This window comes from Channa argus, chromosome 18 (genome assembly GCF_033026475.1).
Source record: "Channa argus isolate prfri chromosome 18, Channa argus male v1.0, whole genome shotgun sequence".
NCBI lineage: Eukaryota > Metazoa > Chordata > Actinopteri > Anabantiformes > Channidae > Channa > Channa argus.
Window position 1 is genome coordinate 21250668 of NC_090214.1, and position 15067 is coordinate 21265734.

A 15067-nucleotide genomic window follows, 5' to 3' on the forward strand; every position below is an offset into this window, starting at 1 on the left:
CACTGCTGCCTGTGCTGTTCAGTCTTTGTCAGAGGAGGCTTCCATGCACCTCTCCATATTAAGGTAAGTATTGGGGCATATTTGTAATAAAATATTATTATTATAATTATAATATTATTATTAATATTATTTTACTACACGTAATATCAGGGGTGACTGTGGTGCAGGAGATAGAGCAGTTGTCCACCAATGCCCTGGTTACTGGTTCGATATCCAGCTCCTCCAGTCACATGTCAAAGTGTCCTTGAGTAAGTATCCCAACTTAGTTGCTCCTGGTGAGTGTTGGCCAGCTGCATAGCAGCTTCCCTATCAGTGTATGAGTGTGTGTGTGATTGTGTGAATGGCTGAATGAGAAGCAGTGTAAAGTGCTTTGAGTACCAATAGGTAGAAAAGCAGTAAAGTAAGTGCAGAACATTTACCAATGTTATTATGCATCCAGATGGCCGAGCGGTTTAAGGTGCTGAGTTCAGGTCGCAGCATTCCCATCCCACTTTAAACTTTGAAGTTGTATTTAGATGTCTGGTGGTTTAATGGGTATAGGACTAGGTGTGTCCATGAGCACTCTGTGCTATGGCTCTCTATGGGTTAAATGCAGAGGACTAATGATGCCAATTAAGTACTGTGGGACAGAGTAGTTGGAGGAAACCCATGCAAGCACGGGGAGAACATGCAAAGTACACACAGAAAGGCCACAGCCAGCAGGATTCAGCAAGGATCTTCTAGCTGTGAGGCAGCAACACAAACCAGTCCACCACCGTGCTGCCACTGTAGATTAAATCATTTCACTGAAACAACAAACTGGAAAATCTGCTCAATTTTGCAACAACCAGTATTTTGGTGGTTATACGCTGTTTTTGAAATTAGTTTAACAGTAATGATTGTTCAGTTTGTCTGGTGTTGCTTAATCATTGTGATTATCTTTTAATTGTGACCTGCCAAGGCACTACAAATGAAAATTAGCTTTAAGCTAACTCTGGTACAATATATATTAATAATGGAAATATTCATATTTATTATTGTGTATTGTGCCTTAAAAATGAAAAACTACATAAAATAAACCTTTTAACATCTGCATCATTTTGTATACATCAGGAAAAATACAGTAAAGTGCAGAAAGATGAATACAGTAAGTATGACACTGGCTGGAGTCTTGAAATGTAAAACATTAGAAGCTTTGACAATAATGTTAAACATTTAATGAAAAACAAATAGAAAGATGATCAGTACAACCAATAAACAAACATTTTCATTTTCAGATTCTTTTTCAGCAACAAACTCAAACAACTTTGACCTTTTAGAGACTATATTGATGTTTGCCGTCCTATAACTCTGCTACATGAGAAATTATTCAAACACAGAAACATCTGAAGAATTAAGAGTACAAAATTATGTCATTAGATTGTCTATAGATCTTTTAGTCCTTTGTCACAATGGCAGTGTAACTGTAAATAGACATGACATTTTTCTTTTCTTAAAAATCCACCTAGTGGCCGACTGCTTCTAAAGTAAGAAACGTTAATTAACATTGCCTCTCTAATAATGGCCAAATTCTGTATTTTAGCATTCTTACTCAGGGTCTGACCCTGGTTCCGGTTTGTCGGAGGGCTGAGGAGGCTGTGAGTGTAAATGTCATTTACAGTTAGACTTCACCGCTTATGATCAGGTAAGATATCTGCCGCATACTTGTTCCATTTCTAGTCTTCAGTTGGAGATTCCTAGCTGACGATTTGTGATAACAATCACCGTGTTTTCCATTGATGTACAGTAGAAAAAGCAGGGAAGAACATGGACAACACTTAAACTTCCTTTGTCTGTGTTAAAATGCTACTTCCCAACAGACTATCACTAAATGTGTGTTTGGAGGATAACAACAGGGTGAAAGTAACACTGTGTGCTCAAGTTTGCAGCTGATGCTGACATATTATTGTCAGATTCTTGTATGACAAAACACAGTTGGACTAGTAAATTGAAGGGCTGTTGCATTTTAACAAACAGAAAGGTAGAGTTTCCAAATTTCTGACATCTTTGGGAAGCAGCACTATTTGAGAACAGCTATTTTTCATTCTTTTTTTTCTACTTGTGATAATTCCTCTTCGCATGCATTCAGCTGGGGTCCATAGAAGCACCTTTATATAATGTAACATAGCACCATTTTTTTCATATAGTTTTCCTATTATACTGGGACCCAACCATTGGCATGCATACACTCCAAAAACTTTTCTTGATTACCATTTCTAAACGTAGCATTGTTTCAAACGTTACAAGGCAAGTAATGAATATTCATACAGTACTTTACATATCAAAGATGAACTACTACAGTACACGTTAAAGAAAGTGCTAGAGTACAAAACGTCCTTGTTTTTTACTTCTTACTCTACAGGACTATAGGACACACCAAAGTATTACATTACATTTATCTAAATTTACACCTTTTAACATTTTCATTACTCACTTCTGTTCATTTTTAATGATTACCAAACATCTACATCTCTACATTTCCCACTCCAAAACTCTGATGGCCTAAAGAAAGCAAAATAAAAAACAAATCGGAAATTCTTCATCAGTATGCATACATTCACATCACTCTACCTGCACAAGCACAGATATACACGTACACTTTGTCAAGAGTTCTATCTCTTTACTTTAAATGCTCACTGTTGTAAAGTTATCATTTTCATCCTGGATGGGAACATACCATCCAAATATGAAGCAACAATCCTTTTAAGAACTACTTTTCTGTTGGATTTGACTATTGGACTTTTTTCTTTTTATCATTTCTGCTAAAACAAAGCACGTGAAACATAATAAACAGATACAGTCAAATTGTAAAGGTACTTTAAGGCGTTAGGGTTGGAAACATAACAGCTTTCTTCAGAGAGTTGATTATCAAAGTCCAACATCTTGTAGCCCTTCTTCATTAGCTTTCTATTGTCTGTGCACTAAAATTTTGATTTGAAGGACCGAGTCAGCAGATTGTATTCATTTATCACCTCAAAGTGACAATTCAAAGAGCTGTCTTCCTGGAATCAAACATTCAGCCTATGTTTGTACTTTGCTGACTGACAAGGAAGAGCAGCTGTGGTCAAACTATGACTGAATCCACTGTTGAATAATGTGCTTCCATTCTCCTATGATCGCCGAGATCTAGACAGAAACATTGACACTTGCATTCTGTCTTTGTCATCTCAAAAATGTGTGGTTGACAGCTCCAGAAAAGATAGGCAGTGGGCATTCAGCTAAATATTCTAAATACACTGCATGTTACAGTAACATGCAATTACAGTGGTTTAGACAAAACAAATGGAGTTAATTAAAATAAAATTTACCAGATGTCCTGATTATGATTTTCTGAAATGTCTGCACCACTGAAATCCAGTGTTACAGAGGTCAAGCTAACCACAGCAGCTGTTCTCTGTCAAACAGACAGTTCAGGGTGTAGGATGCTCATATTAAGACTGCAAAGTCTTTACATTACAGTAAAGATCACTTGTTTTCAGATTGATTTGATTGGTTGATTGGTTTATGTCCATATATCATGCAAATAAATGGTTAATGCTTTATTTCACACGACTATAATTTCTCAATAATTCTCCTTACAATTTTCCTGGAAATAACTATGTACTATGGCCCTAATTATGCAGAAAATTCATTTTTATTATCCAGACAAGCTAAACTACTGTATTTAGATATATACTGTAACAAATACAAATGTAACTAATTATCCCTTGCTACAAAAAGAAAAGTAACAACACAAAGTCAAAGTTGAAGCAGGGAATGGTTCTGTTAACTGTGGTATGGGAGGCTCCAGTTTTCCAGAATTAGTTTGTAAAAAATGAGTTTGTTTAGTTGATGTAACAGAGCACGAAGCTTAATTTTAACCTGTACAATACTCCCCTAGGTTTTTTGATATTTTAGCATTGTTTCCATGTTTTTATTTTAGATGAACAGGGACTATGAAGATATTGCTACCAATGTGGGGGCAACTATGGTGAACATAAATACCTTGACATCTACCTGTAGGAGGTTCCAACATCTGATACATAAAAGTAGAGTAGCTTTAACCTTTAATATATGGTAGAATCTCCACACATGATACCATGACCTGCATGACTCAGAATCACCACACGCATTATGGTTATCCCAAGAGCTGCATGGGATAATCTCTTTAGAGCGATCTTTCTACGTTAAACTGTACTGATGAGGGGGAATATGACCCCACTTACAGCATGGCTCACCATTACCAGGCTGTTTAATGGTCTGTTCACACATATGGGTAAAAATGTATTGGCCTATAGCTGGGCTTTAGCAATAGACCTAGGGTTGTATAGTTTTGTCATTGTTTTGTACTGAGCATTTTATTTGCATGCTATGGTCCAAACAGGCTTTATCTGCCACCGCCAGACACCAACAATGGTAATGAATTGTTTGTAACAGTGGAACAGAGACTGTAACAATCAGAAATAAAGATGATCCCAGTTGATTCTTAGTCAGCTGTAGCTGAGCTCCGGTTCAGTCTGTAGTGGTCAGTGGGTGGTCCACAGTGGCATAGCTGGCTTTCAATTATCATTGAATTGTCAGCTTTTACTGGCCTGAGTTTTTGAAGCCATATGTGTGAATACCCCATAACAGCCATGTACACTTTTACACGACACCCCAAACACCATAGTCAGATAAGAGTGTTCCACATGACCTCAACAACCCTTAAACAAACAAATAACTCTGCAGAGGTTAAATATCTGGGACGCCCCAGAAGCCACTTAAAACTGAAGAAACCTGTCAGATGAGAGGTGAAACATTTTTACGAACCTGAAGCAAAGGGTAGGACCTCAAAGATTTTAATGTCACCAGTGAAATTGTAATCTTAAATTATGTTGGTGTTGTCTGTTGTGGTGCATCTATGGTGTAAAATCCAAGAAGATTCCTCACATTTCTTGAGGCTAGAACAGCTCACAAATGTTCACCATATAATGTTCACGTTAAAAAAAGTTTATCTTCAGCATGACAACAAGTGTTCGCTGTTGCTTTAATTTGTGCTGTTGCCAAGCAGTTCTGTTTATCATAGAGCGATCATCACATTTCCATAGGATCGATTAAATTTTGTGCTCATATCACAAACTTAGAACTGAGACTGGAACTGTTTCTCTGAACTCTAGACTCATCTCAATGACACAGACCACATGAGGGTTGTGTTTAAATTCAGCCCCCACTGGATTCTGTAAGCAGGGATCCATGATTGTCACTTTACACCAAAGGCTAGAATGGATAGAAATGGTCCCTCTAGGTGAACTGATTAAAAAGCAGCAAAAAAAAAAAAGTGCAGTTTTCATCTAAAGTGCTTTTGGAGAGATATTTGGAATTCAAAAGAGAGGGGACTACCATAAACAACTCATTCGGCTTTCAGAAGAATAAATACCATGCCCACATCTAAATATAGTAGGTTAATCTTACAATGAGATTCAGTTGGCCTCTTAAGTCAAATTTATTGACCATCCATACTGAATAGGGACTAATCAAGAACTGTCCCTATATAGTATCTCCACATCATATTTAGAATAAATTGTGCTTTTAATATACTTCCTACACTGCTTTATATCACCTTTGCAATATATATGAAAATAAAATAACTCACGGAACCTTTTAAGTACGGCGTACACCACCCAGTACCACTCACCACATCTATCCAACCCTGTGCTTTTCATGCAACTTAAGGTATCACAACAATTGGCTGCCACAAGTCCAGATCTGTTGACACTGATCTCTGCACCATTTCAGCATCTTTTCCTCCTGTAAGACCTCTCAGCTTCCCCAAACTGAGAGTTGACAGCAGACAGTACACTGTTACAAAGAGACAAAGGGCCCAACTCAGAGACTCAGATACATCTAAGACTAACATGGTTTAATCAGGAGGTTTGCTTCAATTCTGCCTTGGACTAGTTAGCTAGTCCCACATGTGATTATTTAAATAATTCTTGCTATAGAAATAGGCCATAATATCTCAAACAACATGGAACTTGAACCCACATTTTTTATGTTATTAAACCACTATGTCTGCTATTTGAGCTATTACGCTACATGCACATAAATGTATTGCTTCCTCATCTTTTTTGGACCATTAGGTGGTTTTTGGTCATCTCAAGCTTCAATTCATGAACCATTTTCGGTTCAAATGGATGGAAAGCCTAGGTGTTTCAACACAGCTTAATTTCTCCATCACTAGTATTATTAAACATTTCGGATATTATCAATCCATAAATGGCACATTATCTGTTTTCATCAGCTCATATACAGTATATGGCTCAGTAGTTCCTCGCTCAACTTGCCAGTAGACACAGGACCTATGTTGTCAACAGTCCCTTTTACACTGCGCGTTCAGGGTGGGTTCACTTCACCAATGCAAAGACTCGCCATTTTGTATGTATAGTCTTTGCTAACTGCCTCAAGGGGGTGTGTAAGAGGAAGGTGATTTCACTCCCCCATCTCTTTAAAAGACCCGAGGTACCTTGAGGGGATGGGGTAAAGGGGTGTGAAGTTACAAGATGTTATTGTGAGAGCAGCTTGTGGGGATGTTTTTGGAAGACTCTCCTTCCTAAATTGAAGGAGAAACAGCACTTGCGACATGATTGGGCCGCAGCTGAAGTTGTCATGTACTGTACAGTATACAACATGCTAACGAGCAATCAGACATTAAAAGTAAACTTAAGAAAAAATAGGGAGACTTGCACAGGACTGCTACAACATGAGAGTGGTTAGATGAAGGCAGCTCATGAACCAGTTACCTCTGCCTGGTCTCAAACCGCATGTCTTAGTGGCCCTTGAAAGTCTTCCTTTCTTCTAACTTGCACATTTCTGAAGACAGCTGCGTTCATGACTTTGAGCATTCATGGTATGTACTCAGCACACATACATTTAGTCTTTAGTCTTTAGCACATAATACGTGGCTTGTGGTTCATCACAGAATCTTTGATCTTAGTACATTTTTGTCAAATAAGTCAAATTATTGACTTATTTAATGGTGAAACTTTCAAGGGGGTAAGTACTTTTTATAGGCACTGTACAACATGAAGGACAAAAAGTGATGCATTTTCTATATTAAAATAGCTCAGAGAGAATTGTGATAGAACACATAGAGAAAAGCTGTTCTTCAATTTTGTTATCTCTAAACAGTTTAAGTCTTTTGGCCACTTGTCTTGTGAAACATCAGTAGAAATGCTATGATTACCTGTAATTTAACACACCTTGCAAACAGATTTAGAATGGTGGCCTAACCACTGACTGGGACTGTTTCAATTTCTCAATATACACTGCCAAGACTTTCACAAACATGTATTCAGCATGCTCAAGGTATCAAAACACTGCTGATCTAATCTCATATGACATAATTAGATTTTTCATATACATGTACTTTACTAGGCACTGTGTTTGAAAGGCCAGATGATAGTCCCTCTGAGTCCCTTTGACTGCATCTGGTGAAAACACTGTCATCTGATCAACTCAAATTCATCCTCAAGTGTGATACATACAACCAGATTAAACATACAGCCAGAGTTATAAAGAACTACCCTAAGAGACAAGCGTGCTGAAACATATGGTGTGGCCCCCACAAAGCCCTGATCTCAACATCTCTACCTGCTTATTACCTTGTGTTTAGAGCACAGAGGACATCTCCAACAGTCTTAAAGACTGTATTTATAAAGTACATTGATTTAAAAAAAAATAATAATTATTGCAATATTCCTAAATGCATCTCAATTCTACTTAATAGTTGTTGAAACTTTTGCAAAGTACAGTTTTGAGTGTCTCTCTCTAAACTGTATCACGCCTGTGGTGTGAAGACAGTGTTAAGCAATTGGCCGTTGGCCAGTGTTAGGCCAGTGTTAGTATCCTACATCATTGGTGCTAGTTCAGTAGGAGGCCTTTGAGACTCCGGTAGCTTTTCATCCAATCTAATTGATTATTCAGCTTAAGAATCAGCGCGTGAGAAGAGAACACAGTATTAACAACACTAGTACAAATTGTACTGCTGTTGCAACTTGTTACCAGACATATCCCCAATGAGAAATAGCTGTGTCTGTGGAAAGCAAGAGTGATGGAAAAATAATAAGTTAATGTTGCTTAGTCTCAGGTCTTCGGCTTCTTATTCCTCTCATTTAAACAAAGAATTTAAACAAGTGCTCCATGCTCACCAGCTCATTTGCTAAAATGCCACTTATTGGCCCAGAGGAAGCCATGAGTCAACACAGCAGTTGTTCTCTGACGTGAATTTGGTTTGTCGTGGCCTTAAAATTTGACTGTGTAGTGTAGGTAATTTGTACCTGTACCTAAAACCAGCTAGAACCCAGAGTTCATAAAGAGACGAGAGGATATTTCTTTTACACAAGAGACTGGAGTTTGAGTCCAAATGTGAAACTGCTTTTGGTGTTATTTAAAGCATGTTTGCACATCTGCAATCTAGAGTTTTTGGTTGTTTAGGGTAAAAAATACTACTATACCAGATGGCATCCACTATTATGGTGCCAAACAGTGCAATTTAAAAAGGCTAAGAGTAATGGCACTCTTCTAACAAATGGTCCAATTACTATGTAAGGGTAAAGACAGGCAACCTTTATGGGCATAAGACACACGTAGACAACAGTCAGCCATCGGTCAATGTTGGGCCATTGGTGACCATCCGTTGCCCTAGATTTTGTGATGTGAAGACCTATCACTGTCCATTCAACTATATCGCATATGAAAAAGTCAACTTTTTAAAATAATTTTCTTATAATCTTCTTTTAATGTGTATGTTGCCTGTATTACAGTTTAACATTAGAAAGATATTGGTGACCTTGGTTTTATTTTACAAATGACCATGTATCACCCTGGACCATTTCCAAGGTTAGCAATCAGCAGAGCACAACCACCAAGTAATCTCTGTTTCCCAGTGCTTAAGTCAAAGTCTGAATCAGGCCATTTGTCTTTTGTGATCAGGGGCCTCATTTATAAAACTGACGTATAACGAGCAACATGTCTGCTTAAAGAAAGGTTGGGATGGATGGGTGAGACTTTGAGATAGGAGATAGCTGCTCAATTTGTTGTTGTCTGAACACAAATCACAAACTTCCCCTAAACATATTTAAGTAGTATGTGAGCCTAAACCTGGTACACTTAGCATTTATTATTGTAATTGTGGTGACAATGGTCCAGCACATTTTGATGGCATACAAACGTCACTAAGATGTGGAAAAGGGTCCTACTTCTCCAGATGACAAACTGCTTATGTCTATCTTATAATATGATAAATTTGTCCAGACACATTCTGGTATCATCCTTGACATACTGCTGTGAGTATAAGCACCATACTGCTAGATCATCTTTTCTGAGCCCTGACAGTTGTAATATAAATCATTAATTCAAATGGTTACCATTTGAAGCAGCCTGTATCTCTTTATGCCAGGTCCTGATTACACCATATTTGTATCTGATACAATGGTCACTTAGACAATTACGGAGTCATAAATTCTTGCTGTCTTAGGGGCGGCTGTAACTTGGTTGGTAAGGCAGTTGTCCACGGACCAGGGGGTCAGTGGTTCAATCCCTGGTCCCGGCTATATGTCAAAGTGTCACTGGGCAAGACACTGAACCCCTCACAGCCCATTCCCCTCCCCAGCTGTCCAGTGCGGGTCCAAGCCTGGTATAAATCGGGGAGCGTAGCGTCAGGAAGGGCATCCGGTGTAAAAACTGCGCCAAATCAACATGCGGACAATGATGTGTTGTGGTGACCCTGAACTCACGGGATAAGCCGAAAGGACAAAAATAAATAAATAAATTCTTGCTGTGTCTGTGCAGACAGATAAAACAAACTACCTGTTACTACCTGGCTTATCAAAGCGCACCGCTGATGCCACAGACTGGCTTGATATAATTCATAAGTGTCTATACAAGCATTCTATGTTCTTCAGTGAACATTATAATGGGTGACTGCAAGCTTAATGCTAGGTGCCACACTGGGATGTAGTATGTTCTTTTACCTCTATCATCTCTTGAGGACCCAACAATATGGAGACAGAGGTGCTGCCACAGCTCCACAAAACCTTGTAGAATATCTTGAGTCCCGTAGTCAAATCAGGGTGTAATCGTACACATATGAAGGGGTGTTATATTGCGTTTGAGAACACAAACACGATATAGCCCAACTTAATGTTAAGTAAAATAAACCTGTAATCCATAAAACTAAAGCCTTACTTCAGTTTACTACTCTCCAAATTCCAAATTTCTTCATTCATGGGTCAGAATACGCACATCAAGTTAGTTTTTAATTAATCACAATTTTGATTAATAAAAATTATGCATCTTCCGAGCAGTGTTTTGTGAAAACACAACGGTTATAAATGAGGCCCAAAATACAGCACACACAAAGCTCAATGTGCAGCAACCTGTCATTGAAAGCTGATCTAGTTGCCTGTTTGAGCTGAGCCCTTTCTATTTACACTGATGCCCAGTGTACCAACAAGGTGTTCGTCGTGGTAACAAATCTGGTTTCTAAATTCATCTATCTGGGGGGTTTTCAACAACTTTGTATGACAAAAGGAAAACTTGCAAAACATTTCTTTAGCTCCACGTCTTAATGAAAATTATTTAAAATCAAACAAAATAATTTCCCCACACAATGAGTGGAAGATTTTAGAGCAAAAGATAGAACTTCTTTAATTGGAAGTAATTATTTCTCAGTGTATAAAGGTCAAAGGGGCATTTAGTAAAATAACTTAAAATATTTTCTGTGATTCAAGTATTGACAAGAGTTTTAAAGGCATCAATATTCAACTAATAAGGAGACATCGGTTTGCATTGTCTACATCAGTGCTTCCCAATTTGGGTGGTTGGGAGCCCAAGAGGTGCAAAAAGAAAGCCGGGGCTCTCCATCAAAAATAGCTTGGTATTTTGAGGGGGATTTTGCTTTAACAAACTTCAAACTTCAAGATAAAGCAGAAATTAACTCCTAATGACAGAAAACTTTCTTACATCTCAAATATGAGGGAGAAAATTGCTCTTTGGCAAACCGCTCAAAACGTGTAGACCTTGTTTTTTTCCTGGTGGTCACAAGATAAAATTGGAGGTACTGCATTTTCACAGTCATGGGAGATGTGGAAAGAAATTGTCTTTTTTTTCAAGTGGCACAGAAAAACTCTTTTGTTGATACAAGTTTCAGTGCAGAGCCGGTTCTGGGCTGCTCCTAGCTTAACACCTTGACTATGATGTGTTTCACATTTTAATAAAGCGGAATTTAGCTTAGAGAAGAGAAACACATCAGTCTCACAAATGACTATATATTGCACTATTCTTGCCTTACACCTCTGAGCTGCTGTGTAAAATACCTTTCATTCATCAAATTAAGTGAATATATCTGACTGTTAGGCTGTAATCATCATAGAGAATAAATACTGTAACTATAGCAACACATTTACCCTTAGGAATAATGATATCTATGCATGTCTTTTCAGACAACAGCTGTCTGTTTTCTCTTCTGGTTTTTTTGGACGGTGTGAAGAGACATCTTTTCATATACAGGTTTATATAGCAAACTATTCTGGCAGCAAATGCCACAAGTCATTGTGAGTCAGTTCTTTTTCAAGTGTTTGAGGCCTCAAAGCAAGTATCAACTTAAAATATTAGTAATTATTATCTGAAAGTGACTAAGCTTAATGTAAAACAAACACACTCCTGTGTTTGTGAACTAAGTGCCTGTGTTGGATTCCATGATGAAGGAGGTGGACTGAACTGAACTTCTTATTTTTGACTTACTCTTGTCTTTGCACATTTTGACAACCACTGTGAATTGGTGCTTTCACACTGACAACAGCACTGTGGCAGAATGACACAAGGGGCTGTGTTGGTGTGTTGTAATAGGTAATGAAAAACATTTATAAATATTAAAAACCAAGCCAGTTCATTGCACTTTTTCGCCCTGGCACTACGACTTTGTTTCTGTGAGAGGTAAGCAGCAATACAGCACATGCTACATTTTACACACTGCAGGGAATTTTACCCGCTCTGGTCACTTCCCTGTGTCCAACACTGCAGGAAATCTCGAATGAGGACGCTTCCATTTTCTTCTTTTTTGCCACAGTGTTATTGGTGATGTGAAAGCCTAACATGGAAACATCTATGTGTGTGTGCCAAATATGGCATTTGTAGTTGAAAATGTAACTGTTGCGATGAATGTCAAACTTCTAGTGTAGGCAATAGCCTAGTTAAATCCACTGAAGGGCAACACACAGAAGCATTGCACGTCACAACATCCAAATTTGTTATTTGTTATTCTCTATACCACACTAGCAATGTGTGATCGTCACACCACTGTCCATCCCGTCCTTCCAGCGAAACAGCAGTCTCATCACATCCGTTACTACTGCTTGACTGTATTTCTACCTCTGCAGTCAGTCCAGTGTGTGCTGCAGGGGTCAGCTGACGCAGCCGCTGTGTGTTGCACTTACAGTGAGCTCCTGTTTGCAGCTTAGTGGCCAGAAGCCCCGGCGAACAAGCAAATTGCCATGCAAGCTTTTTACCTGCCCTTCTTCAGTTATAATTTAAATTAGTAAGTCCTAGAAAATATTTATATTGTTTAGATCAATTTGCACTTTTCATAAAAACTAATTACACAGGGAGCTAACTCACTGTAGCTATGATTCCTTGTGACTGACAGTTTGCTTGTTAAACTGTTAATCATTATGGTTTGAGGGCAAAATATTTAAGCAGTTTTGTGGCTTCCACCACAACACTAGTGTCACCCTTGCGATCAATGCTGTAATTTACGCTGCGCTCTTAAAGCTACAAAGAACAAGTTTTGAGATTGAAACTAACTGTAGCATAAGAACAGAAATCAGCAGCCAAGGTGCTACATCCTGATGGTGTGTCAAAGCCTGTGCTGTCTCATAGATAAGCACAAGGGACTCTTTCGTGTCCAAATGTGACGCACACAGGATGTGGCCTTCTCTGATTGGTTAGAAGGGAGAGCCTCATAAAATGAATCTACATCACTGCCAGTGCACTACTTTGAGTCTGTGTCCTGTGCACATTAGGATAAGTATTAAAGACTATGTAGGCTAAAAACTGTAACTGTGTTCATACTGTAGCTTTAAATTTAAAAAGGGGGGGGCGGTTTATTGGCTAAAGTGTCTGAACTTGCACTGACAAATGAAGGTAGATGTTGGCATTAGGCTATAAATGAATGAATGAATAAATGAATGAATGATTTCTTGGCAGGTTTCATTTGTAGTTTACCAGCCCTTGGCAGAGAGACCACAGCATGTGTAGCATTGCAGGGACACGTACAGTACAGCATGGACGGCAGGGACATTTTCCTCACTAAAAGAACTTCCAGAATACATGCAAAAGCACAGAGAGCCTACTGCCAAGGTCAGTCCTCCTCAACCTGGCTGTCCTGCCGAGCGTCTGTCCTCTTCTCTTTGTGACAAGAGAAGATTCGTCGCATCTCCTCCTCGTACCTGATAAAATTCTCTCCGAACCGAGCCCAGGCTTTGAGAGGAACTGTGATGGTGTTTCTGTATGGCTGCCGCACTTCGCTAATTTTTAAAAAGATACCATACCGATTAGAACCGACGTCAAAGTAAAACCTCTTGTTGTCCACTCGAAAAGACGCAGCCTCTGGAAGCTCGGGGTTGTCGTCGTGATTCCTGGTACCGGCTCGGCCGCGTTCGTCGCTCTCTTCGTCGCCGTAGTCTTCGATAAGCTGCGACAGCGCGTCTCTAAACTCGATGAGCCCCTGCGCGGGTAGCACGATGGTCTGCTCGATGCCCTGGCCGTAGTAACCGATAGTTCCGTGTCCTTTGCTGACAGTCTGCCGAATGCGGAGAAACCGACCTCGCTGGTTCTCTTTCAGGTCCAGGAAGTACTTTCTGTTGTCTCTCTCGATAAATTCGCTCTTGAGCACGCGATGTGCGTGGTCGTCGGACACCGCAGAGCCGGTGGGAGACAGCGTCGCGTGCTGCTCCTGCGCTCTCCTGCGGGAGTCGTGCGCGCGGCCCTGGCCGTTGTTTCTGTGCTCCTCAAGCTGCGGAGGTGCCAGGCCCCCCCGCAGTCCGATCCGAGCATAATAATCTATAAAGTCTCCCAGGCAGTAGCGCAGAGCGGGGGCCATGGACATAGACAGTGTCAGCTTGCTCTTCCTGATGTTATCGTGACGGCCCCTGCCAATCCACACCTCAGCTATTTTGAGGAAGCGTCCGCGGACGCTCTGCTTGACGTCCAGGTAGAAGCGTTTCTTCTGGATGTCGACGCGTTTGGAAGCTAACTCCTGGATGTCATTGCCCTGCTGCTGTGTTCCGCTCTGGACATATTGCTGAGGATATGTGGGTCTCGGCAAAGAATCTGATGCAATCTTACCCCTGCCTCTTTCCATCCCTCTGCAACATCCATCAGCCATCATGATTTATATTCCTCCACTAGGCAGTACAGGACGAGGCGATTCCCCCATCCCAGTGGGCGACTAAGAGGCGAAGATAGCAGGGTTATTCATACAACTGGCTGGAGCTACAAACAACTTAGCCAGATGCCTCGAATGACCTGAAAATGGCAGCTACTTTGGAGTCATCAGCTGATCGAGTTTCTGTCTATCTAATAAAGGTCAAGCTGCACTATTTAGTCATCTCCAATGCAAACTTGCATGCCTTTCTCCATCACCTATTTGCCTTACAGCTATTTCTTTTACCGTGGGAGCCAACGAAGCAGCCAACCTGAAATGGGAGGAGGCGTCCAATACTATATGAACCCGATGAACCCATCCACCCCCCCTCCCCGTCCTGAGAATACCTCAGTTAAAGAGACACGATTTACACAGTGACTTGTGTGGCTGTGCTTCCCAAACAGGAAACTTGCTTTAGCTGCATCAAGCTCCTCTGCAGCTGTTCTAAACAGGAAAAATTGATTTATAGGGAAATTATGCCTCAAATAATACATTCGGTCCCCCGGATACTCAATACCAAATCCATTGTTTAAGAGGGAAATAGAATAATTGAACCAGGAATAGGGATGTTTATGAAGTCTTAACATACCAGCAACGTAGATATCTAAG

At 39.9% G+C, this 15067-nt stretch overlaps 1 protein-coding gene across 1 annotated transcript; it reads right to left on the minus strand.

The window, feature by feature from the left end:
- Nucleotides 1–1181: 1181 nt before the first annotated feature.
- Nucleotides 1182–15033, minus strand: purg (purine-rich element binding protein G). Its single transcript, XM_067483301.1, has one exon. It carries the CDS (start codon nt 14420–14422, stop codon nt 13394–13396), a length of 1029 nt encoding a protein of 342 aa, XP_067339402.1. The 5' UTR covers nt 14423–15033; the 3' UTR covers nt 1182–13393.
- Between the last annotated feature and the right edge of the window lie 34 nt (nt 15034–15067).

What these genes read in the sequence shown, in the direction of transcription:
- purg (XM_067483301.1), bottom strand. Translation starts at nt 14,422, where the DNA reads ATGATGGCTGATGGATGTTGCAGAGGGATGGAAAGAGGCAGGGGTAAG.